The sequence below is a fragment of the Drosophila virilis genome, chromosome 3 (assembly GCF_030788295.1).
Source record: "Drosophila virilis strain 15010-1051.87 chromosome 3, Dvir_AGI_RSII-ME, whole genome shotgun sequence".
Lineage (NCBI taxonomy): Eukaryota > Metazoa > Arthropoda > Insecta > Diptera > Drosophilidae > Drosophila > Drosophila virilis.
In genome coordinates this window covers 16,432,951-16,458,632 of record NC_091545.1, presented here as the reverse complement: position 1 = coordinate 16,458,632, position 25,682 = coordinate 16,432,951, and the positions used below count along the sequence as shown (strand labels likewise).

The following is a 25,682-nucleotide window of genomic DNA, read 5'->3' as shown; positions in this document are numbered from 1 at the left end:
ATGTACTGCATACATACATATGTATGTATGTATGTATGTATGTCTGGGTATGTATGTATGTATGTGCATGTAAAATATATGTAAGGGGCGACAGTTTACAGTTTTTGCTGTTGTTGCTTAATTTACAGCCTTATGTCACTTTGGTGCATTATACTTTTCATTATCGCGCAGCAGCACCTAAGAGTGTGTGCGGGAGCGAGAGGGGGTGAGAGCGAGGGAAAGAGAGCACGCGCGAATGAGAGAGCGACTGTACGCTCTCTGTCTGGCTAACGGTATACACATGTGTCTGTCTCCCTTTCGTTGTTAATGTCGGCTGTATCGGAACAAAAAAGAATAATAACAACAAAAACAACAAAAACAACAAGAACGAAAAACATCAAAAGGAAATGAGTTTTCATTTAGCGCACACAAAAGCGGAAATGAATCGAAATAAATAAATAAATGCACCTGCAGCGCCTCCCAAGCCTCTCGCCCGAACTGATCCCAGCGCCCAACACTCAGCCCAGCCGCCAGTCTCGCACTCTCTCTCTCTCTCTCTCTCTCTCTCTCTCTCTCTCTCTCTGCCTTCCTCGCTAGCCCTCTCTGTCTGTCCCAGCATCCGTGCGTGCATACCAGAGAGTGCATCAAAGCACATGCGCCCTGCCTTCCAGAGAGAGAGAGAGAGAGCGAGAGAGAGAGGGAAATTGGGCAAAGAGGCAGGCAGCCCAGCTGCTTGCTAGCTCGCTCGCACCTAGCTGCTGCCTTCTCTACTGCACGCGGCGTGCATTCAACCCGGCAGAACAGTAGCAGCAGCAGCAGCAGCAGCAGCAGCAGCAGCGCCAGCAGCGCCAGCAGCGACGGCGACAGCATCAGCACCTGACTCACGCCCACATTAGCAACCCCTACCCCAACCCTTCACACACACATGACGCCCTTTTCATCGTCTCGCGGCGTTTTCATTTTCGCGCTGCATTTCGTCGTCTTCTTTTCTTTGCTCGTTTTCTACCGGCGGGCAGAGCTCTCATATTGTTTTTGTTTGTTGTTTGTTGTTTGTTGTTTACCGTTCTTGTTTTGTGCTCTTGCCCTGTGACGCGTTTCTCGGCGGGTACCTCACCCCGTCCCGCCATAGCCCACTCAATGCCTTCCTGTATACCCTTTTCTGGCTCTCGGTTGTGTTTTGCTTTGGCCTTATCAAAACTTTTTGGCGCTCTCTGTTTTCTAGTTGCCAGCCCACCCCATCCCACCCCGTGACGGCGCCACGTTTCGTGGCAGCGTTTTATGTTTTGTTTAGGTTTTTTGTTGCCGCTTTTACTTTGACTTTCATTCAAGACGAGTCTTTGCGTCGGGAAACCCTCGTCGCCCGTCGCGCGACCCACAAATGCCAGAAACGAGCGCCAAAAACTCTCGTTGCGCGCAAAATAGATCACAAAATGGTTAACAAAACCGCATCCTGGCCTCCGTGGGGAACGCTTGGAATACAAACACACCTGAGCACAGCAACAATTTTCTAAATAAAATTAAAGTGCGAACATTTGCATTCAAGCACTGATCACAAATTTAAGACAACGACTATAAAATTATGTTTATATTTAACAAAAAATTATAATTATTAAATAAATAAATACAAATTTGAATCAAACTGGTTTTCCAGAAATATGTGCTTTTTTTTCCACTTGAAATCAAACTTGATTAACGGAATGAAATACCTAGATAAAACCTAAGTTTATCCAGGAATATATACTAAGTAATGTCTAAATATAACAAGAATTTGATGCATGTGCTGTATTGTGTATTAAGGAGTATGTTAAGTATATTATGTCCAAATATAGAGAGACAGCTCTGAGCCCGTAGAGTATATATATTCTTGATCAACCTCAACTGTCTGTATACACGAGTCGTCCTTCTGTCTGTCTTTCAGCTATCCTCTTGAAATTGTTTACAGAGTCTTTCATTCTAACTTTCTCTCTATTCCTTCTCTATTCCTTGTCGAATCGGACCACTATATCTTAAAGCTACCCTCGAATGAAGAACTCTTTTCTGTCTCAAGCTATGTTGACTAAACTCTCTATAATTCGAATAGTTTAATTTAGTTAGAATCAAATTTGTGTAAATTATTTAACTTTCGGCGACAGGCAAGAAAATTACGAGAGATCTGAATTCTCAGGAAAAGTCTATTGAACACTTTCTCATTATGCCTTAGTAGTTGCTTTTCTTAACATTATTAAATATATTATATTATTAACTTTTCTATATATTTTGTGGCCGAAGCTGAAGCTGGATTCAATTTGGAATTTGAGGAATAACACAAGACCCAATCATGATACTATTTGATTTTCTAATGGAATCGAATTGGTTTTAAAATAATATATAAAATAAAATAAATAATAAGTAAACAAAATTTCTAAAGAATAAATTGTAAGCTCTCTATGCTTTAAATAAAAACGTTTTGATTGATCGATTTGATCAAAATTCAATGAGATTTTTAATTTTATTCAACTTCACTTAACTTGATTGGATTACTTGTAAAACCCAAACAGAAGATTCTTTTATAGATTTTAAAATATTGCATACCATATTCAAATCGTTTTAGACATTCAATTGTTATTATTAAATCGGAATGTTAGGAAAATAAATATTGTGAAACGCTTTTGCACAACTCGAAATACATTTTCTCTTTTTTGATTTATTTTGGATGTTTGCTTTTCCTTTAGTTTTATTTGATTTTTTTGTTTTTTGTTTTTTTTTTTTTTTTTTTTTTTTTGGATTTCAGATGCGAAAAGAACCGAACAAATTTTTTGGTTTGTTTCGAACGCGTGTGCAGAGTTTTCTAAACTAATTTTGTTAATCAGTTGGCGCGTTGAGCGCAGCTAAGGCCAAAAAAAAAAATATATTGAATGAAAATGGGGGCCAAAAGCAAAAAGCCACAAAATAGCGACGACAACGGCGACGACGACGTCGACGTCAGCGTAATAGAGAAATAGAGCGGGAATTCAATAGGGCAGCGGGCGGAGGGGGTTGAGGGGCGAGGGGTGGTGGGTGGTGGGCTTAGGTTCAGTAATTAGGGGTGGCATTTGCACCACACACACACCCACACACACAGACTCGACTAAGCCAAACGTTTTAGATAAAAACTCGTGCACCACATGGCGTATGCGCAATTGTTGATATTGCGCCCTTTCACTCACTTTTCACATGGGTTGGCGGGAATTGATTTAGATTTACATAATTATTTGTTGTTTGTTTTCGAATTTCTTTTGCTGGATTGCGGATTGCATTGCCAAGTGCCGTGTGCCGTGTTGCCAAAGTTGCCATGTTTTACAAAATTAGGCGCGAAAAATAAAACTTATGCGACTAAACCGAAAATTTTGAATGTGTGTTGCTGTTGACAAAGCATTTTCGAAACTGATTTTTTGCGTGACGCAACGCTGCAACAAATGCGGCGCGGCAACAAGCAGCGGCAACAACAAAAGTTGTGCGTGTTTATTTCGGAGATGCAGCAAAAAAAAAAAAGAAACCAAAAACAAAATGAAAATGAATAAAATAAAAACCTCATTATGAGTTGCACGCACTGTTGCTGCAGTTGCAACAAACCGCAAAAGTGGGCGGTGGGCGGTGGGTGAGTGGGCGGGCGCTGGCTGTCAATAATTAGCAGCCCTATAATTGCAGCGCCCCCCCTCTCCCCTCCCCTGCCCAATGCCGCGCCCCTGCCAAAACTGTGCACACTCTGCAATTTTCACGCACACGCGATTGAAATTTGTTTTTGTTTTTTGTTTTTTGCCTCACTTTTTGCTGCATGTTAATTTATACGATTATTTTGTTGTTGCTGCAACATCAACATAATCAGCAGACGCAGCAGCAGCAGCAGCAGTTGCAGCGGCAGCAGCAGCAGCAGCAGCAGCGGCGACTGCAACGCATTTAATGCATCTCTCATTCCAGCTGCTCTGCTGCGCGCATGCCTCTCATTCGTTGCAACAACAAAATGTTTTTTTAAATTCTTTTTTAGATGCGTTTGTGTAGCATTTTTTACGCGCATCTCATTCACAGCTCGGCCCGTCATTTTGCTGACATATTAAGTACAGACGAAGTATGAACATTCGGTTAAAGATATTTTGGGTTCAAGCATAAAATTGGGATATTGTTGGAAAGGAAATGTTACGTTTGGATGCCGAGCTGGTTTCAATCAAAGATTCATTGCGATTATCGATCATTTATGTTGATGCACATTTCTCAAGCTATTTCCAAGTATTTCTTCATTCTATTAAACCATTTAGAATATACGAATAAGGTTCTTTTCAGCGGGTTTTCACAATCTACTTTCTGCTTTCAATCAACGATTCATTGCGATATCGATAACTTATCGCAGTGCTGATCGATAAGACACAGAACCAGTGTTGTCTAACAATCTGACACACATGAAATCCCCTTAAAGCAACCCAACTTTGGGTAAATGATATTCGGTTGCAGCTCGCCAGATTTATGCGTATGCCAGCGTTTTTCCATATAAAAAAGAAATTATAATACAATTTATTATTATATTTTTTTTGCGCTGTTGTTGCATTCCCAAAAGCCGACCAACCAAAATCCACCCAGCCGCCCGCCCCCCGCCCCCCAGGCCTGTGGGCGGGCCAACCGCACGCACGCACCGTCAGCAGCAGAATTGTTGTTGCTGCTTTTTTTTGTTGTTGCGCTTTTTATTGTAATTTATTTATTTTGTATGGCTTTTTTGTTGCTGCGCTTTTCATTTGATTTTATTGTCATTTTGCGTACGCCATTCCAGAAAATTTACCCGCACATAGAGCTCGTTCGTATATATAATTGAAAATATTTTGGGCGGCAGTTTTCCGTGCGTGTGAGTGTGAGTGTGTGTGTGTTTTATACAAAAAGCATTTTCCCAGCTCAATTCGGTATATATATGTATATATATGTTTCTAGTGTGTGATTTTCATAATTTCAACTGAAACAGGCCAGAGAAACATTTCTTTAACTTAAATACCTCGACTAAAAATATTTTATTAAAGTCCTAGGCTTTTATCTATTTGATCCTCAGCCTAAAAATTTATCTTTTGAAATTAAGCAAAGAATCATCTTTTAATTGAACTGTTCCATTTTTCTTAAGACCATTTTTTATACCCTGAATTCATCTAACGATAGGTAAAACAGGCAGAGGAAAGCATCTTCGACCCCATAACTTATATATATTCCTTTGTCTTTGTCTGCCAGTCTATAAGGCTATAAGAGCTAGAGACTTAAGCGTAGATCCTCCTTGTATTCGCGCAGTAAAAGTTTGTTTACGATAATCGATAACTCGCGCCATTTTCAGCAATCGATAATAATCGATATTGAAATTCTTTCTTCTCTATCTATCTTCTAACTCTAAGGTTCTAAGTTCAAGAGTCACCAAGTTGGACATGTAGCTTCTAGATTTTAGATTTGTAGCAGTGCTTTGCTTTTAGCTTTTTGATATCCTTATGTATCTTATGCCTTTTTAATTTATATATAAATTTGACTTTTATCTTTAATATATTCTTATCTTAATATTTTTTCTAAAGATACTTATCGCCAACAATATTTGACTTGCTAAACCTTTGAATTTGAAACAAGCTCTTACCCGTTCGTGCTCCTTACGCACATCTATAGAAACTGAACTCTATTTAATATGCAATGGCACTCGAAACTATATAAATTATAGCATGCGTTGCCACAAAGTGTGCGTAAGCCCCTTGAAATACATAATTGGTTTAAAATGTCATAAAAAATAATGCACAACAAGGCATACACTAGCATAAGTATATAATTCATGTTGGCATCCAATCATTATGCACATTGTAATTATAATTAATTAGTGGGCCGTGGGGCTTATAGCAAAGAAGAAGAACAAGTTTAATAGAAGAGATTATGAAATGACAAAAATAACGTTCATTGGCTAATTGCAAATTGGGAATTGGCAAATGATTGGCTCCGTATCTATTTATGTATATTTATGTATACAACAAATATGCGCATATTTAGTTTGGGTATTTGAATAATTCTGTTTTTTGTTTTTTTTTTTTGTTGAATATATATTCAATTAAAATTCTATAGCTCTTAGCACTCTTTATTTTTACAGTACCGTTTTTTTCGACTAGGCCGCTGTTCATTTTGGGTATGCCCTTGGTTTGGGCTACGCACAGTTCAAAGTATGCCCAAAACTCTCCGCACACCCCCCTCTCTCCCTCTGCCAAAAACAGGACATGCTACGTACTTAGCATCAGTTGCATGCTGTGTACAACATGTGGCATATACGCGCCTGTGTACATATGTTATGGGGCATTGTACATGGTATATGGGTTGACATTAAAATGAATGCTTTTTTCTTCGCTCATTTTTGCGCATTTTTGTTTAATTTTTTAGCTTGTGTACCGAAAATGTTGATGCGCTACATGTTGTGGGAGTTTCAGCTATCGGTAACATTATGTGAAATTGTAAAATGACATGCTGCAAATTTATCGTTCAGTTTCTTAGTTACAAGCCACATCACTTTATTTTCTTGATAGCTTTGCTTAAAGGATTTGGAAACTCGAAACTTCCCTAGAGAAAGTTTGTTTCTCTGTCAGCCGCTAGGGCCTTTAGCAGTCGTGAGTTGCGAAACGTGGACACATTTTATGGTTTTTGCCTTCCTGTTTTTAACTTCACGTCAAGTGATTAACCATGCCTCCCGCATGCAGCCGCCTTTGTTGCAACTGCTGCAATGCAGCCCACCAAAAAAAAAAAAAAAAGGAGTTGGCGCATGTGAAACATTCTTTTTTGTCATATTTGTTTGCTATTATATATGTATGCATGCGTATGTGCATGTAGTTATTGCATGCAACTGTAAATATTGTAGACAAGGGTGTAGTAAAATTGCATAACAGTGGGATACCCTAAACGATATAGAGATATGACAACTTTATTGCTAATTGAACAAGAAATTTGAAATGGAAGAAATCGGCAAAACAGAAAATTCGTGTAATACAACTAATTCAATAAAATATTATTTATTTCTTTTATTCTTAATCAGTTTTTCTCTTTCTATAAAAAGAGATTCATTTCGCTATGAATTTATTTAATTAGGGTCAGTCAGCTTATATAGCGTTCAGCTGGCGCTCTCAAGCATGTCAGGATGGCCGAGTGGTCTAAGGCGCTGCGTTCAGGTCGCAGTCTACTCTGTAGGCGTGGGTTCGAATCCCACTTCTGACAAAGACTTTTTTGCTATGTTTTTTTACATATATACATTCAAAAATGAAAGCATTACGTTAATTTTTAAAATATATCTCATATTATTTTATATAATCAAATGCTTTAAGCATTGGAAAACCCCCATTAACGACCATAATTTTCGTGTGCGCTCCGCTCAGTTTCAAAATGCAGCAAGACTTTTTGTTGTACTGGCACCCAACATACAACACCCACACGCACACATGCAGACATGCTATATACCCGCATATGTATGGGCATTGTTGCAAATTTACAGAACGAAAAAAAAAAACTGAATTGATTTTCATACAACATTTTCGAATGTTTGTTTTTATTTGGCGGCAAAAATTGCAACCCTTAAAAATGGTTCGCCTTTTACACATATGCGAATTTTTTGGGGTTTTATATTTTTATTTTGCGGGGTTTATTTTTAATGATGCGAATTCGATGTACGAAATTTTTCATTAATACAAGCCTATGTTTATTTTTTTTTCATTGCGGTGTGAGACAGAGACAGAGACAGAGACAGCGCTGCGTCCAGTGCAATAAAACGCATCAGAGGGTTGGAGCGGGGGCGACCAGACGTTGCTGGGCTGAGTACGGAGCTTGGGGATTGTATTTGTGTAATGGACATGGGCTTTAAGTGCGTTATATACAGAGCGAGTAAATGAATGAACGACAGTCCCCCGGTCAGTTCAGACGAAATTCTATATACCATATAAGGCGGATTTTATGTGGCATCTCTTTTGGGGCTGCTTATGCGGTTTATTTGCAGCTGGCAAAATAACATTTTTGCGTTGCTTTCATTTAATTTGCCGAACACTGGACATACTTCTTGCACTCCTTTCTGCGATAATTTAATATTATATTCAATTAAATGTTCGTCAGACTCAGGTGCCTACCTAGACTATGCCGCGTGCCCTTACCTAAGCCCATGGCTTACCCACAGCTCTTTCGGACTGAGCAAAAACGGTTGCCAATCAAATGTGGCTCATCGGGTTTTTAAAATTCGCAATCCCATTCGCGTTTGCCGGGAATCTGGACACGGCAATAGCTTATGGGTAATATGGACCCGTAATTGGATCATTGGCAACTGAATAACTCGCAGGTGTTTGTTGGGCCTCACAGTGGGCTACCATCGACAGCACCTTTGTGAGTTGTCAATGAAGATGGTTTACAGTTAAATCAATTATGTCAATTCATTTAACTGTAATGTCAGATTTTAAAATCTGACTGATTCAAGACATATGCAAGAGCCTATTTGTTTCGAGGAATATATTTACATGAAACAAGACAAAGGGTGAATATTTATTAGGATCGTAAATATTACAGAGTACCTACATACAAGTAAAAGATATTTGAAAATCAAATAAAATAATGCTAAAATAAACTACTCGATATTCCCATACCGGGAATTGAACCCGGGCCTCCCGGGTGAGAGCCGGGTATCCTAACCACTAGACAATATGGGAGGAATGATCGAAATCAATTTGAAGTCATTTTGAGTGAAATTTTATGTACATATCCTTTAAATAAACATTTTTATGCATTCTGATTTTTACATAACATTTTCATAAAATGTAAAAAAAATCGATCAATATTCTTCCCATACCGGGAATTGAACCCGGGCCTCCCGGGTGAGAGCCGGGTATCCTAACCACTAGACAATATGGGAATACTGATCTGCCACAGCCTAGAACCTTATTTATTACAAATTTCTATATTTTCAGTTAATTTATAAGAATCCCGATCAACTTTTCTTTGATTACATTAAAAAACTTTGAAAATCAATAAATATTTGCATAAGTTATTTAGTAAATCGTATTTGCGATGTGCATTTTAATTTTTCTCACATCAAATATGTCAACTAAAATAAAAAGCGTACCCCAGTAGGCCTGCAATAAAAATAAGGAAACGATATCATAGAAATGTTTAAAAAGACAGAAATTTGTGTAGGTAAAACCTTTGGCAAATCTAAAAAAAAATTATGAAGATATCTTGGATTATTCCTACCCCATCGGAAACGATTCTTCTTGACGTCCTCGAGAACATTAACTCAGCCGCCAAGCGAGTTGAAGATATCGAGATGCGTACGCAAAATATAATGGGACAGCATACTGACCTAACTCGGGAATGGATGAAATACATAATCTACAAAACAATAATCGACATGTTCGCCAAAACAAAAGTGGAACGTTGGAGACGACAAGAGCCCAGAAGGTGAATCCATAACTGAGAAAGGCACGTATTTGGATGAAAAGACTGCAAAGGATCATATCATATCAGGAAAAGTTAATTTTCACAAGAACTACTTTTAAACCTTTGCACAACACTTTTTTATAAAAATTCAATAAAATCAAAAAAGCACGAATTTCGAGTACTTCCCATACCGGGAATTGAACCCGGGCCTCCCGGGTGAGAGCCGGGTATCCTAACCACTAGACAATATGGGACGGTTGTTGCCACGTCCGCAAATATACTTCTTGTAACTCATGAGTGCATACATATAAGCACCCCGACCACATACATATCTGCGCCATCGTCTATCAGACGAAATATTGCCAAACAACCGAACAAGGTCTGATTGAATTAAATTACCTTAAAACGTAAAGTGCAGTCTCTTTCAATATGGAGTGCAAGCCTACAGATGGTTTGGGTACTCCTCGGCTGCTGATGCCGCATACTGCACGGTATGCGATAAGGTCTGATCCTTATATACACATATGCAAACATGATTTATATACTTTATAGTATTACATACACGTACATATAGTATATGCGCTGGTAAAAACGGATATCCAACAATGGCAACATGAAGTGCATTTTTCGCAAATTTTTGTGTTTATCGATTTTTGTGGATGCACCAGCGCGCGAGCGAGACAGAAACAGCAAGCACAATAGCTGCACAAACTGCAGCAGGGCAAAAGAGCGACAGAGATAGAGAGAGAGAGAAAGAGAGAGCTGGTGAACATACAAGCTGTGGATATAAAAAATGCAAATGCGCCCGAACAGTCACAGGGGGACAATCAAGAGGCAGCGAGTAAGCAGCAAGCCGTCAGCAGAGCTGAATGCAAGGATGCAGCGCCTCCCACTAATGCCACACACACACACACACACACACGCTGCCCCACCCTCAGCTCACATTGCCAAAAAATGCAACAGACTAAAGGCGCAGCCAAAAACCCGAGTGCAACCCACAATAGGGGGTTGCCAAACGGCAATACACTCGAAAAAATTCGGCTAGACTCTTCAAATACGCACTATCTTACAGTTTAATTATAAACTTTTGCTAACATTGTTCAGCTGGTGTCATTGACAATTGGACAAACTATCTGAATATATGAATTTTGGGCAAGTGTAGTTCCTTTTAAGTATGCATGTGTGGCAGCTTGTGTGTGTGTGTGTGTGTATGTGCCTGCTGCTTACGATAGCATCCTGTATCCCTGTATCCCCGTAAAAGCAGGCAGCTGCCTTTTGATATACCTTTTCATGTCCTCCAACGGCAGGCTACACCTAATGAAGTTGAGAGCAGGCTGCTGGTCAGCAGCAGTTGATGCGGTTGGTGCTGGTGGTGCGGATGGTGTGGGTGGTGCGGGTGGTGCGTCAGGTGTGGCACTGGCCATGCAGCATGTTGTCAGCAATTCAACCGCACAGAGGCGATTGCCAATTTTAATGCATGTTGTAGTCAGGAGTCAATTGCAACAACAATAACAACGCATGCACAAAGGCTTTTGCATTTTTAAATAAAATTGCCTGGCAAAGCTTTACATATATATATATATATGTATATATTCTGAATGATTTGGGCTGGGGCCCTCAAATGAATGGCCATTTTGTAAATGAAGTTTGCGGTTTGTTTCGCACAAATCCAACGCAGGGTTGAGCAAAACCAAATAAAACTCCGGAAATGAGAGATTGCAATGTGCATATGTTCGGCATAAAAAGGGTGCTGTGGTCAAAATGAATAGAAACTCGAAAAGCATTTGAAAACGCAAAGTAACTTCAGATTGTCTAAATCACAAATGCCGAAAGCATATTAATATTGATATATGATTGCAATTTGCAACCCAGACCAAATTACTCCAAATTACTCCTTCAAAATGAAGTGGACAATGCCCGTCAAAGGCGTCTCGTCGTGGAACAGGGTAAGCCATTTATTAGCTAGCTTAAAAGTTGCCTGGACTTTTCCACATATAAACATTCGTATATATATACGTATGTGTGTGTATGTTAAAGCAAATGAGCATTGATGCATTCATGAGGCATTTCTTTATGTTGGGTTTTATTTTAAGCTGCTTTTCAATTTAATCTTTAGACTCAAATTAGTTTTAATCCCATATAAGTTATACTTTAAAGCAATGCAGACGTTAACAAGTATTAAGTTCTGTTAATTAGCTTATAGCAGATCTTAAACTAATTTAATTGAAAGAAACTATATGAAAATGACTCTAATTACCCGAACACAGAAATCGGAAACATATTTGATAAAAAAAAAAATAATTATAAAATTGTAAAAAAGTAAGAGTGAAGATCACTTCCCATACCGGGAATTGAACCCGGGCCTCCCGGGTGAGAGCCGGGTATCCTAACCACTAGACAATATGGGATGGTTAGTTTAGGCGGCAAAAATGCTCAACAAAACTCAAACCAATAAAAAAAAACGACAATTCTGCTTCTTACTCACAATCTACGCAACAAATAAACGAACCTCACCCACAAGGCAAGCAAATCAAATGCACTGCAATGTCTATAAATAGACACCACATACAAATACGCTGCTTCGCTTTTAGCTGGCAGTCTACGCATCGAATAATTGAAAATAAAAACAAAAACAACAAAACGTTGCCGCTGGCCACTGAGCGACATCAACAAAAGCTACAAAATAACTGAGCTTAACAAAGAGCGAGAGCTGCAGCGTATGGAAGAGGGGAGGGAGTCGGATATTTATTTTGTTGCATGCTTGAGCGAAGGATTCTTACTGTACATTGGTAAGTATTAACACACAAGCACACATGTGTGTGAGAGTATGTATGTTTGCATGTAAGTAAAATATTGAAATTTAGCCTACGGGCTTGTACGAATAAATATGAAACAATAAAAACGGAGGCGCCCCTCACACAAGCACGGCGCTTGCTCTGAATAATAAAGCGAAATGTGCTGGGCAAAGGAGGGGGTGTGCAGAGCCAGGGGTTGGGATCTGTGTGGGGGTAGGCTTGACTGTGCTGCATAAAGTAAAGTGCCGCACTCGACATATTGAAGCATATTAATTAAAAACATTTTCATTTATTAAAAGAGCAAGAGCCAGGATCCGAGCCAGCGACAGCAGGGATGATGAGGACAGCAAAAAAGATGGCAACAGGCGGACACAAAGTGCCCATGCAACTTGCAACTTGCAACAGGCTTGTATAAAGAAGAGAGAAACCTTTAATTCAGATAAGCTTTACGGAGCTGAAAACTTAAGGATTCCTGCCAGGTATGCAAAGCTTTATGACAAAGGAGTAAAAAAAACTAGAAGGTTTATTAATCGAGACAAAGGAAGATCTCCTATATGCCCAACATACATTGAGTAGTTAAATTAGTCAAGTTTTTTCAGAAAGAGTCGGCTCTAAATTAATAACTAGAAACTCAAATAGAGAAAGTTCTGCTATAAGTCAAAACAATTTTCGAGTAGTCAAATAGGAATGTTCCTTTAAATAATTACTTACTAGAGGAAATCTACGGCTCTTATTCATAACTAGAAGCACACAATTAATCTGACGAGAGAGTGAATGCGGTAGGAAGAAGGATGTTGTATGAGGCCAACATATGTTGAGTATTTAAATTACAAGTATTCCGCGAAAGAGCTTTGAAGCGAATCTTCGGCTACGTATTCTTATTACTCAATGCCAAAAGCATATGGATACGAGTTACTACTGTGATTAGAAGCGTTTCCTCTAAACATATGCGCAGGAATGATAATACTTGTGCCTCTAAAGCACAACTATTGGCCATAGCCGTAATAAATAAGCCCGGTGTAGAGCTATAATTTGGCCAACAAACAAGACCCAATGATAGCTATAAGGCTCAGCTGGCAGCAGCCGTTAAGCGTCCAATGCCATCCAGCCAATGGCTACCGATCTTGTGGTCCGAGCCCACGAGCAGGCTCAAACAATTTGTCCCTAGTTAATTTTCATTGAATGCTCGCCGTGCCGCAGCCATCCGCAGACCAGGTTGCATTTTATCTGGCTGACTGCATCGCCCGGCTCCTAACAAATTACCCAACGCTGGCCATAATCGTAAGGTATGCCAGCGGCTCGGCACTCTGTAGAGCGGGGAGCGGGCAGCGAGGAGCTGGAGCGAGAGAGTGGGCCGTAACAAATATATGTAGTACCATAACATAAATTTAAATGATAATAGCGAAAACATACATTGCCAGATACTTTGTTGCTAATTGCAGTTGAGGACGACTTTTGCTCTAATTGAAATACAACACATACTCAAACCAGGTAGCCAGCTCAACCAATTAAAGTTGTTCAGCTAGCAGATACCCTCTACTATTGATTGTGATTGTGATTTTCAAAATATGCTGATGCTATGCCAAGATGTTTGTGTCGCAAAACTCAGAATTGTATTTCAGATTTAAGATCTTTAAGTTCTCTCTAATATCGGATAGGCTATGCAACTCTATGCGCTATATGCAGGGCAGAGAGTTGAATAGCAGGGGGGGGGGGGGGGGGGAGTCGGGGTTAGAAAGAAACAGCAGCCAGTGAACTTGTTTCTCTTTTGGCGCTACGCTAACTAGACGCCATTTATCATGCCGAACTGGGAAAACTAGATTTCACGGCTTGCCGGCCTGACCGACTTGAATGCAGTCGGATCGCTCGGATAGTACGTTGGGGCCTCACTTAGGTTTTTTTTTTTTGCGAAAATTAATTTTAATTACCAAATGTCGATGTCACCAAAAGCTGAAAGCTTGTCCTGTCATTTCTCAACATAATCAATAACATCTTTGTGGCATTTCCGTTTCTTAATTAGCTGAGAGCTGATTATGGGTCAAATTGGTGCAGAATAGATCAAGATTGATTGTCTAATTTTTTCAGAGTGGACATTTAACCATTCAAGCAGACATTTCGCATAAAAGTAAATTATTTCTGACTTGCTATGCTATTGTGGTTCTTCATACCCCGTGACCCTCCTTTGCAGTAGCTTTTGCATAAAATATATGTTAAAGAAATGGGCACTTACCCCTGAACTCGGATTCCCACGTGCAATTAGTTTATTGACATCTTTCAGTAATTCATATAACCAAATTACTGAAAAAGAAATGAAACAGAAAGTTCATAAAACGAGGAGCTGGCAAAAGATGGAGCAATAAAAGGATAAATTGAGAAAAAGAGAGATGGAAAGAGTGAAAGATGGAGAGAGAGAGAGAGAGAGAGAGAGAGAGAGAGAGAGAGAGAGAGAGAGAGAGAGAGAGCGCGGAAAAAAGAGAGTGCATAGGGGCAAAGGCCATAGAAAAAGGGAGAGAGAGAGAGGGAGAGAGACAGAGAGACAGAGAGAGAGAAAGAGAAAGAGAAAGAGAGAGAGAGAGAGAGAAAAAGAGAGAGAGAGGGAGAGAGAGAGAGAGTTAGTAAGGTAACATTTTTTAGATTGTAAATTAAACTTGATAACGAAATACTTATAATTCAATTGAATTCATGAGAATCGCAAAGAAGGGTGAGATTTAAAACATGTAACACACATTTCACACATACATGTATACATGGAAATCGTTCTTCAAAGTACGTTCATCATTTAAATCTTTGTATAAATCTCTATTGCTCTGAGGGCATAGTAAACCCACACATTTTAGTCAACCACAAAGCGACTTAGAGCTACGTGTCATCACATAATTCATTTCACAAACACAAGTCGATGTAACGTTAGTTAACAGAAGGAAAAAACAATATTGTTAGCACAAATTTTGGCAAACATTCGTAAAATTTAACAATTTTCTAATTTCTAATCGCTGGAATTACGAGTCCCAAGCATGATTTATATTGACGTATCTGAAAACATGAATCAAACCCTTCAGCGTGTTATCGAGATCGAGATGCGTATGCAACGGATCGTGGAACATTTCCAGAACCTGAATCGGGCAGTGACTGAGCCATTTTTAAATTGTAAGGCGAACCGAGATGTGTACAGCAAAGAAGGAATAGAACGCGTCGCACAGCGGTTGCCGTTCCGCAAGGAGAAGGCAAGGCTTTGGCGAAAGAGGTTGGCCCTGCTACTTGAGGACGACCAAAGCTGGCGTAATAGGTCAGAGCAGACATTGTATCACGATATCCCTACTTCCAACTGCAATTCGGAGTTCTTTGAAGATAGGTTGATCCTCCCAGCTGGCAGGGAGGTAGTTCAGACCTCCCAGGGAGCATCAAGCGGCAAAGAGAAGCCTAATATCTGACTCCTTTAGATTTGGACCCAATTTTAACGAGAGTGAACAGAGTGGACTGAGAGTGCTCTTCACACATACTTTTGCTTTAAGATTGGACCCAATTCTGGAGAGCCTATTTACCTAACTTAACTATTCCATATTAAAAACTCGGCGCATATTTGAGTGCCCAAGCTTGCCCTTATGGTAACTGGCGAATGTACTTTCAGGGATAGAATAAGTTTTGAATCATAATAAAATTTGCAGAATATTTGGATGACTTCCAAATATGAAATCTAACAACAATCTAGGTGTTATTTAAAAAAGCTCTGCTTAAATATTGAGACCTCCATGCATCGAGAAATAGCTAGTTCCACTCGACCGATGCTGCTGAGGAATATCTTCCGTATATTCTATTTATGGTTTATGGGTAACATGCAGTTGCATATGCGAATCTTCTCACTCACAACTCATGAACTCCCGACTACTCGCTGTTCTCAACTGAGCTACTGGCACGTCCCTCTCTAAGCGACGCCACTTGCCCTTGACCGTGGCACAAAGATGCGAATGCTGCGTTTTGACATTGGGGCAGGGCAGGGCAGGAAAGGGCAGGATGTGGTTGAAAATACCAAACAGAAATGTGCGCAACAAAACAGAAATGCGAAGAAATAAGAAAAGTACACACAACACACACACACACGAAACGAGATGCAAATGACGATGACGACGCCAACTCGTTGACTTTGTCGACGATGACGACCCATATCCACATATTAGAGACCTTGTCGGTTATGCCGGGCTCCCTGCCAAGCAATAAAACGACGTCTCTGTCTGAGAAACATACGTATGTGTGTGTGTGTGTGTGTGGGGGGTGTGCTTTTGAGTGTGTGTGTGTGTATGTGTGTGGGTTGTGCGCGACTCTCGAAGCTACTTAGCATGCAACAATGTGAACGACTTGCAGCTCACAATTATCAAGCAGTAGTTGCCCATAGACGCACACCGCCGCCGTGTACCCTTTCCCTTGCAGCGAGTCTTGAAAATCACTTGCGCTTTTTTTTATGCCAACTCGAAGCGTCGCATTCATCAAAATGAAAACAATACGAACGCAAACTCATAAAAAAAAAAAATGAATTTCACACACAAAGCGAGCGAGTTGTTCACAGTGCACGACGCTATAAATACCCTGCAAAACGCACTTTACACTCTTGTGTTTAACGGCGGTCTTGGTTATTGTTTAACTTGAATTACTATTGAATTATTGTTAAACCTTTTCGCTTAGGAATAGAACTTTTCCAAATTTCTTTAAAAACTGCTCTGTTTATTTGGAGAAAACTTTCAAATTTGAAAAATAGTTAGCTGACTTCCAAATATTTTACGTTAATCTCTTAAAGTATTGCTTAAACTTGGGTTAAAAAACATGAAGTATCATACTGCAAGCATTTTTTAAAACAAAAAAACGCAAATCTATGTTATGCCACACAAAAATGTATATATTGAATTGACAGGTCCTGTTACATCTACCCGCTCGCTCTTCCGATTAATGGGTATACGAAGTCAGTTCGCGTTTTGGTTCTGCTTTTGTGCTGCAGCCAGCTCTTTGTGTGGAGTTGAAAAAAAAAAAACAGTCAGGGAACAAGGCAAAAGGCAAAACCACAAAGCTAAACACGAACTGAATGCAAAATTCGCAAGCATGCGTCATTAAGCCGCTTGGCAAGGCAGCGCGGGCGGTGCGGTGGGGTGATTGGGAGGCTAGAGGTGGAGCTAAGGCAATACCAGGAGTAACTGCCGCCGTTTCGGGGCACGCTTTGCCGCTCAGTCATTAACTGAGTCAGTCAGTTGGCAGTTGGTTTTCCAGTTGGAGCTTCCAAGTGCTGACTGACCAGTTACCGAGTCGGCGGGGCAGGGATGGACTAGAAGAGGGGGGGCACAGTGTGGGGCTAGTCGGTGGAAGCGTTTACGCCTACGCAGACAACATTTTGAGCATTTTTCCTGTGGAACCTCTGGCCGAGTTAGGGGGTGTGCGGGGGCGCTGGTAGGCCTAACGTCTGGGCTCGTTAAAAACAATTCGTTGGTGTCTGAAAGGGGGGGGGGGGAGGGTGCTGCGGAGGCAACAGACTGCCTCTGGTCGTTAAGCAGTAGCTGTAAAGGCGACGCTTAGTCATTAAAATCTAGGCGTGAGTGTGTGGTGTGCGTGTGTGTGGTGTGCGTGTGTGTGTGTGTGGTGTGCGTGTGTGTGTGTGTGGTGTGGGGGCAGTGCTCTAGCCGAGACTAGGCGGGGCAATTGCAGATAGTAGATGCATGCAATAAAGATAGTAGGGAGTTGTTACAGCTTTAATATAAGTTGTTCCACATTCCAATTTCGTGGCTAGCTTCGGCTCAATTTAGAGGGTAGAAAAGTAGGTGGAAAACTCAAGCAAAACTTTTTATACCAACATAAAACGATTTGTTTTAGTATTTGCTTTTTTTTTTAGCGATTTAATGAAACTACCAGACTGATATACTAAATATATTGAAAAATAAGGATGCTTGTCAAATATATTTATCTTTAATACAATTTTTTGATCAATAAAAAATTCAGCTTGAACTAAAATTCAAACATATTTTAAAGGATTTATCAACATAAAGAAAAAGTTCTTAATCGTCTCATGAATTGCTTTTATCTAATTTTATCTTTTGTTCGCTATTTTAATTATCTAAAATTAAACTTTTTTTTGTTACTTTTAAGTGCCCTAAATTTAATAAGAATTCCTTGCCCTCAGTTTATTAAATTTTCCTTGCCCCTCAATTCACGAATACTTAATGAAAGCATTTTTTTTTTTAGTTGCTGCTCGTTTGCAGGCAATGCAAAGCACAAGCATAGAGCGAAGTATCCTTGAACGGTATCATTAATCTTCTTGCTTTGCTGCTGCTGCTGCTGTGCCTTTGTATACCCTGTAACTAGCTAGATGTGCAAACAGGGCATACTGAATTGAAATGCTTTCACAAATTTTCTTTCTGACTTGATAGGCTTTTAAATATTTACAAATTAAATAAAAAATATAGTTGTATGTACATAAATGTTAGGCCGAGCTTAACTCTTGATTGATTATGATCCGAATTAAATATATAGTTTCTTTTGCTACAGGGTAGATCCTCTTCGAGCACTGCACCCTTAAGCTTCTTACTTGTTTTGTGTGTCATTCGCCGAATACATAGTTTTTTTTTTTGTGCACGATTTTTTCTCTCTTTTGTGCCAAATGGCAGCCGCTGCGCCGCTAACTCCCCCACGGGCAGCGGCAATAGCAGCAGCAGTAAAAACACTGCATCAGCAACAACAACAAAAGCTCCACAAACTGCAGTTGGCCGTTGTTACTGTTGTTGTTGCTGCTGTTACTGTTGTTGTTGCTGCTGTTGCTGTTGTTGTTTCTGTTAGTGTCGTGGTCGTTTTTTGTGGATTTCACTTTTTTAGTCATCTCCATTTACTTTATTTGCAATTTTGACTTGAACTTTTTCAGCTGCCCCTTTTCGCAGATATGAGGCGCGAGAGTGTTGCGAGGGGCTCAAATCATTTGTTGTTTTATTTATTTGTAGTTGTGTGTGTGAGTTTCAGTTTGTGTCTGTCTGACTGTGTGTGTGTGTGTGTGTGTGCGAGTGTGTGTGTGTGTGTGTGTGTAATGCAATGACCTCGAACTTCGTTTGCTGTGCATCTTTGAGTTTTTTGCATTCCATTTTTGCATTTGCCCGCTGGGCTATTCATTGGCTTTTGGCTGCGGGTCGCTCGCTGTTTCGCCAAGTTTAGTTGGTCAGTTAAGTGCCGGCGAGTGGAACGTGGTGGGATTTGTGGGCCAAAAGGTTGCGATAAGTTTGCCATGTAAGCCTTTTTTAACTCTGCGCATTGGAAAGCCCAATTGACATGGCTTAAGGTGCGAATTGATGGCGTTTACATATTTAAGTTTTGCTCAAAGCTTTTTGCAAACTTTGCACAAAAGTTTATCTAGACTTGATTGCAAGTGTTGGGTTAAAATGCGTTTACTTTGTGCGTGTGTGTGTGTGTGTGTGTGAGGCAGAGTGCGAGCGAGAGAGAGAGAGAGCGAGAGAACACGCACTAAAGTTATCTGCAGAGCAGCTTCTGTATGTGCGCTAAAAGAATATTTCGGCTGCACTTTTGGCAGCTGTCCGCAGCATGGGAGAGAGTGGGTGAGTGGAAAAGAGAGAGAATTAAATGCGGGCGTTGTAAATATGCAGGCAAATTTTGTTTATGGCAAACTTTATGCTATGCAAATTTGTAAATAAACTTCTAGCTTATAACCTTAATTTACAGTAGTTGGTTATGGTACAGACTGTATTGCAGCATATTAACTAGTTCCACTTTTTATCATTGCCAAAAACTAAATCGCATGCGATACTTTTTAGTCTTCGCAAAAATCAATAAAGTGCTCCTGCTCACAACTCACACGAAAACACACAGACACATGGCTCTGCATGGCTCTGCAACTACTACCAATTCAACAAAACACAGACACAGCATAGACACTCAACCCTTTGCACACACACACACACACACAAACGCACACAACCATTTACAATGCCAATAAAAACTGCAATACTATTTGACTGTGTGCGTGTGTCTGTGTTTTTGTATGCATAAAAGAAACTCCATGGACGCAGCAGCCACTGCTCCAACGAGTTGGCGCGCTCTCTCTCTCTGCCTGTCTGTGTCGCTCATTCTCTCTTACGCTGATGCTCACCAATACACGCTTAAACGCCCCCAAGCTGCAGTCATATGTACCATCAATATATGCTCTCAACTCGTTCGCTCGCGTGCAGTCGCTGCGCTCTGCAACTGCGACGTCGACGCTGCGCCAGTGCCGCTGCCGCTGTTGACGTTCTGGCAACATTTTGCGGTTGCTCTCGAAATCTAAATTTCAAGTTCGTCTCCTGCAATTTATCAGAGAGTTGGCTGCCTTTTGCACTTTTTGGCCAATTTCGTTTGGTTAGCCCTCTTCATAACAGCACTTCAAAACAACCCCGCCCCGCACAGTGCACGCCCTCCCCAAGCCGACCCGTCCACACAGTCAGTCGGTGAATTTCTGCATCCATCCTGTGGCCCGTTTTATGGGCAAGCGCAGAATTACGAGCAAAACGAGCAGCGCGTCGCAACCTTCCAAACTCACAACTCTCGTTCTGGTTGAAAACGAAACCGGATTTCTTATTGGTTTTTTCTCTCGGTTTTTTTTTTAGAAGTTTTGTCTTGTTCATTTTTTTTTTTTTTTCTTTTTTTACATTTGACTGAGTTTTCGGAATGCAGTTTTATTGTATTTCACCTTATTTTGGTTTATTTTGTTCTTGCTGCAATTTGGTTTTAATTTTTATTTTTATTTATTTTGTTACCTGATTCACCGTTTCCGTGTAGTATTTTGCATACTTGCGTAGTAGACGAGTTTTTTATTTTGCCTTTTACTGAGAGCTGGGCAAAAAACAAAAAACCAAAGTCAAAATAACTTTGTTTTGGTTTTGAAATGAAACTGGTTTTCCTGGCCATCGAGCCAGGAATTTCTTGAATGAGTTGGTAGCTGAATGCGAGCTATTTTGATTATCTAATGGTTACACTTTAGGAACACAGCCTTTCTCAACACTCGGCCTACTCGTCTCAAGGAATGATATGAATGAAAGCGAAAGATAAACATGAATGCTTACCGCCCTCTGCTAAACTCTTTGAACCTTAGTGCAAGCCCCGCAGGAGCTTAGCTTGTGTGTGTGCATTGGTCCTTTATAATAGTTTAACTCCTTTGGCAGTCATTAAAGGTGTTTGCTTTGAGGGGAGCGTCTCTCTCAAGGATTTGCACAGTTGACTATGTCCCGGAAAAGAATAAAACAATTGTAGGAGTCAGGCAGTTGGATACTAGGAACCAGGAATTAATTAAGAGTTAGGTTCATAAGGGATTTCCAAGTGCTTAATTAAGTTCACATCTAAGAACCTTTTACTTTTTCCGCACTTTTCTCCATGGAGAACTTCTAAGTAAACTAACTTCCAGAGAAAGAATATGAGCCAAGGAGAACTAAGCTAACCATATATTCAATCTAAAAGCATCTGATAAGGTCACATCCGCTCATTTCTGGAAAAGATTAACGATTCGTAGAACTAGACAACTAAGCGCTATTCGTATATTCATTAATTACAAGGACTGACTAAGTAAAATAACGATACGGACCTATATTACTGTATTCTGTAATTCCAATCCCCAATCTCATGGTAAGTTGGGTACTGAGAATTGTGTCCATCTGTTAAATATTCCTGGAACGTATTTGTCTTATTTTTTTATTTGCCCACCACGAAACAAATTCTTTTAAACATTGTGACAATACTACTGCCTCGATTCTTCGTCTAAACGGATATCCTGGTCCATTATGCGGTTCGCTTCCACGCTGTAAAGCTGAAATTCGACATGAGGTTTCCGCACATTGAGGGTCACCACAATGATGTAGAGAAGCATCAGCAGCTGCTTGGCACGCAGGACATAGGAGGCGCCCATGTTATCGGGAAAAAGTGGCTTATCCCACTCGGTGCAGTCGTAGAGAAAATAGCCACCGTCCCGGCTGGAGGAATACCCGAATGCTATATATCGATGTTGGCATACAAGTATGCCCCATTGGGAGCGGGTGAAGAAGTAATTGAGCGCCTCGTAGAGACCCATAATATTGCTGGCAGGGGAGCTGTAGAGCTGTCCAAAGGCCACCAGCTGCAGCTGGACCATGAAGTGTATGTCCTGGAAGTCGCACTCCAGTGCCAAATCGTTCACGCCGATCGACTTTTTGTTGCCGCGGCTATTGAGCAGGCTCTTGCGATAATATTTGTCCCCGTTGATGACAATGGCGTCCAGAAACTTGGAAGTCCACTCGCCCAGGCTGCGAAATACGCTGGCCGCACAGCACGCAACCACACAGCAGGCCAGCGTCTGGTGGCCCCTCGCCTGGCCGTTAAACCAGGTGGAGCGCGGATGCAGTCCACCCCAGAGCGACCAGAGGCGCTCATGGACCTCGACATCGAACTGGAACCACTTGCTGTTATTCTGGAGCCGTCCGGCAAGCTCCTCGCTCCTGCGAGGAAGTCGCCTGCTCCAGAGCGGCAGACTCTGCTGGGCCATCAGCCACGTCATGGACTCGCAACGGCCCGTCGAGGCTTTTCCGAACTCCAACTCCCTTATGATAGCGGCGATACTCATGTGTGCCCAGCCTTTGTGGGGCAGCATGCTTTGGCAGCTGGGCGCGCAGTGGCTGGAACTTGGGTCGGTCTGCTCCACACCAGCGCGTGGAATTCGGATTGGAATACAAATCGCCAGTCAGGATTTCACGTACAAAATTTTTGCTGCAGGGCAACATATCGAAGCAACTGCCTGTCGCAAGTATCTGCTACGGTTAGCACGAGCCGATACTGGCTTCAGGACAAGAACAAAAAAAAAAAACGAAAGAAAAAACAGTAGACAAAAAATTTTGAAGTTATTTTACAACGGGCAAACAAAAATCGACTAACAAATTAGGCATATAACGTATCGTAGTTTGGTTACGCAGCCAACTTTGTTCTAAACGAACTATTTTCATTTTAACTTTTCGTATAACGTATTCAGGACTACATAAGTTTAACTTCGAATGCCGTTATATTTAGGGGCGCTCAAAACTAATATCGATTGTTAATATCGGTTAACAATATCGATACCACAATGTATCGGAATATTCGATATCGATATACCGAATTTTCGTATATGAAAATTAAAATATCGATAACTGTGCATCGATAATGGTTTCTGTTTAACATCGATAAGCTGATGTATCGATGCTTTATTAACTATCAGAAATATGTTCTTCAATAACTTTGGTATTAATAGGCCGATCTTTACGAAATTTTCAAGGATTATCGATCGCATGCAAAAGTGTGTGTATACAAAGGGCAAATAAAGTGCATTGAAAAGTACTTTGTTAAATTTAAGGCGAAGGAATGAGCTATTCGGCTACTAAGCGAGAGATCTCGTTCCGAATTATCGACTTCCAGCTCAATTTTACGCAAATGGATCGGGATATAAGTAGAGTTTCATATGGAAGTTCGATTTGCAACTTTCTTAAAGCCCATTCACCTGGCTTCTCTAGCTGGAAAGCGAGGAACTAAGCAACAAGTAGGCCTTGTCGGAAAACATCAGACACCTATTTAGGAGATGATTCCCAGGTCAGTTCCACCACAAGCCAACGACCACTTAATATTGTACATTTGGATATTTATTTCTTGACGTTTGCCGGCTAATAGTTTAAGACATACACAGAATTTGAGTTGCCCACATCTTATGACTTTACCACCGAAACGAATTACGTATGCAAAGTGCCATAACAAGGTCCATAATCAGGGTAATTGCATTCGGAATGGCGCTCATAAGTGTAATTGGTAAGTTGAGAAAGCAGAAAAAAAAAAAAATAAGAAGCTACCGAGAGAGTCTGTTCCGCTGCTTGAAGGGAACCCATAATTTTACAAACAAGCCCTATTTATTTTCCGTGTGACCCTGAAGTAATCGAGTTTTGGATGTGTGAATTTCCGTTTCGATCCGCGTGAGTCTCTGTCCGATTCTTTCGCGCATCGACTGCAGCGCCATCATATCCTCATAGGACTTCTCCCTATTGGCGAGCGTATCATTATACTTTATATTGAAGTTGTCCACTTTTGTGTCCAACTTGGTGATTTTCTTTTCGATGCCCTCAATGCTATGGGTAAGTTTCTCGGAGCGCAGGATGAGTTCATTTAGTGGTTCCATCATTTTCTCAATGTCGGCCTCGACTTGCGTAAGACCCTGACTGACATCCAAGTCCTTGTGCTCCGCCTGCTTATCCAGATTGGCCTGTACGCCGTTATCGTCTTGGGTAAACATTGGGTAGTCGAGGCTCATGTAATATTGATGGACCTTTTCGATACAAGAGTTGAACTTCTCCCATTCCTTCATGCCTGGATGGCTGTCGATGCGCAGAGTGAACTCTTTAATGAACTTATTCATGGCAGCTATTTCATCGGGTATCTCTTTTTGGGGCTTCAATTTCTTGAGTATGTACTCCTCCAATTCATTTTCCAGACAGATTTCCTCAGCAAGGGACGTCTTGACATCGCTGCGCAACAATCTTATGAATTCCTCATCTGAACTTATTTCTATGGTCTTCACCTCCTTCGCTTCTTCTTCGGCAAAATACTCGACATTCTGCTCGGCATCCGAACTAGACTCTTGCATTATGCCCTTCTGCAAATATTAGATTATTTTCAGCGTTAACTAGAACTACCGAAACCCGCACAGACCTCTATTAGTATACCCTTCACCTGGGCATAGCTGGAATCCAAGCTCAGTATCTCAACCAATTCGTCACGCGCCTGTTCAACCGTTTCCTTCCCGCAGTCACCAATTAGCTCCGCACTGCGATCTTCCGAATGGGAATATTCTGCGATTCCTTGCTGCAAGTTACGTTCAGAACAGCTTATACGTATACGTACTTTCGAAGTTACGAGCTTATACCTCTATTAGTATGCCCCTATGTTGCACTTCCGTGGCCCCGGAGCTCTGCTCAATACACAGTTCGTCTCTGCTCTGTCTGACGAACTCTTCGCCCTTGCCCAAGGGCAGCTGCATAGGTGGGTTCATATTGTTGGTGGTGCTCCTTAAACGGCCAAGTTCGCTGTTCTTGCTCGCAATTGCATTGTCCGGGCTTTCGGATTGTTGCTCAATGCTATTATTTAGAAAGGTGGGCATTTCTTTTTCCATGATATCAAAATTTGGAGAATTAATTTTAAGGTTTTTTTTTCCAGAGAATCCAATTCAAACTGCGCCTGCTGCACGAGTTTAAATGAATAGTACAAACTTTGATTGACGTAAAACGCGAAGAATTCTGTTAGCAATATCAGAGCAATTGTGATGGAGAGTCTTGTATCCAAATATATCGAAATATCGATCAATCGCTCGTTGTCAAAGCTATTTAAAACGATTTTAAGTAGATACCCAACAACTTTAGATACCCAAGAAACCTCCAAACCATATCAAGGGGAGCCTGTTAGCTGTTCAAATCGGCGAGGAGCAACTTGAAATAAATCTAACCTATG

At 40.8% G+C, this 25,682-nt stretch overlaps 2 protein-coding genes and 5 non-coding genes across 8 annotated transcripts; 1 reads left to right on the top strand and 6 right to left on the bottom strand.

The window, feature by feature from the left end:
* Positions 1–7,111: 7,111 nt before the first annotated feature.
* TRNAL-CAG (transfer RNA leucine (anticodon CAG)) lies at positions 7,112–7,194 on the top strand. The gene has a single exon. It is a non-coding gene; the product is annotated as a tRNA-Leu (tRNA).
* Positions 7,195–8,591: 1,397 nt separating this feature from the next.
* Positions 8,592–8,663, bottom strand: TRNAE-CUC (transfer RNA glutamic acid (anticodon CUC)). Its single transcript has one exon. It is a non-coding gene; the product is annotated as a tRNA-Glu (tRNA).
* A 131-nt stretch (positions 8,664–8,794) lies between these two features.
* TRNAE-CUC (transfer RNA glutamic acid (anticodon CUC)) lies at positions 8,795–8,866 on the bottom strand. The gene has a single exon. It is a non-coding gene; the product is annotated as a tRNA-Glu (tRNA).
* A 706-nt stretch (positions 8,867–9,572) lies between these two features.
* TRNAE-CUC (transfer RNA glutamic acid (anticodon CUC)) lies at positions 9,573–9,644 on the bottom strand. Its single transcript has one exon. It is a non-coding gene; the product is annotated as a tRNA-Glu (tRNA).
* A 2,082-nt stretch (positions 9,645–11,726) lies between these two features.
* On the bottom strand, positions 11,727–11,798 carry TRNAE-CUC (transfer RNA glutamic acid (anticodon CUC)). The gene has a single exon. It is a non-coding gene; the product is annotated as a tRNA-Glu (tRNA).
* Positions 11,799–21,865: 10,067 nt separating this feature from the next.
* On the bottom strand, positions 21,866–23,084 carry LOC6622177 (uncharacterized). Its single transcript, XM_002047636.4, has one exon. The coding sequence runs from the start codon at positions 22,810–22,812 to the stop codon at positions 21,928–21,930; it is 885 nt and encodes a 294-aa protein (XP_002047672.2). The 5' UTR covers positions 22,813–23,084; the 3' UTR covers positions 21,866–21,927.
* Positions 23,085–23,812: 728 nt separating this feature from the next.
* LOC6622358 (kinesin-like protein KIF20B) lies at positions 23,813–25,424 on the bottom strand. 2 transcript variants are annotated; one of them, XM_015175869.3, is made up of 3 exons: positions 25,102–25,424; positions 24,909–25,040; positions 23,813–24,831 (listed from the first exon to the last, which is right to left on the bottom strand). In XM_015175869.3, exons 1-3 carry the CDS (start codon positions 25,345–25,347, stop codon positions 24,088–24,090), a joined length of 1,122 nt encoding a protein of 373 aa, XP_015031355.1. In that variant the 5' UTR covers positions 25,348–25,424; the 3' UTR covers positions 23,813–24,087. The 2 variants fall into 2 exon arrangements, with proteins under 2 accessions (XP_015031355.1, XP_002047671.1); XM_002047635.4 differs by having other exon boundaries at positions 24,888–25,040; positions 25,102–25,423.
* Between the last annotated feature and the right edge of the window lie 258 nt (positions 25,425–25,682).

Coding starts and splice junctions, on each gene's coding strand:
- LOC6622177 (XM_002047636.4), bottom strand. CDS start 22,812: ATGCTGCCCCACAAAGGCTGGGCACACATGAGTATCGCCGCTATCATA.
- LOC6622358 (XM_002047635.4), bottom strand. CDS start 25,347: ATGGAAAAAGAAATGCCCACCTTTCTAAATAATAGCATTGAGCAACAA. Junction 25,041..25,101: donor ATAGGGGCATACTAATAGAG/GTATAAGCTCGT, acceptor CGTAACTTGCAG/CAAGGAATCGCAGAATATTC. Junction 24,832..24,887: donor TGAAGGGTATACTAATAGAG/GTCTGTGCGGGT, acceptor TAATATTTGCAG/AAGGGCATAATGCAAGAGTC.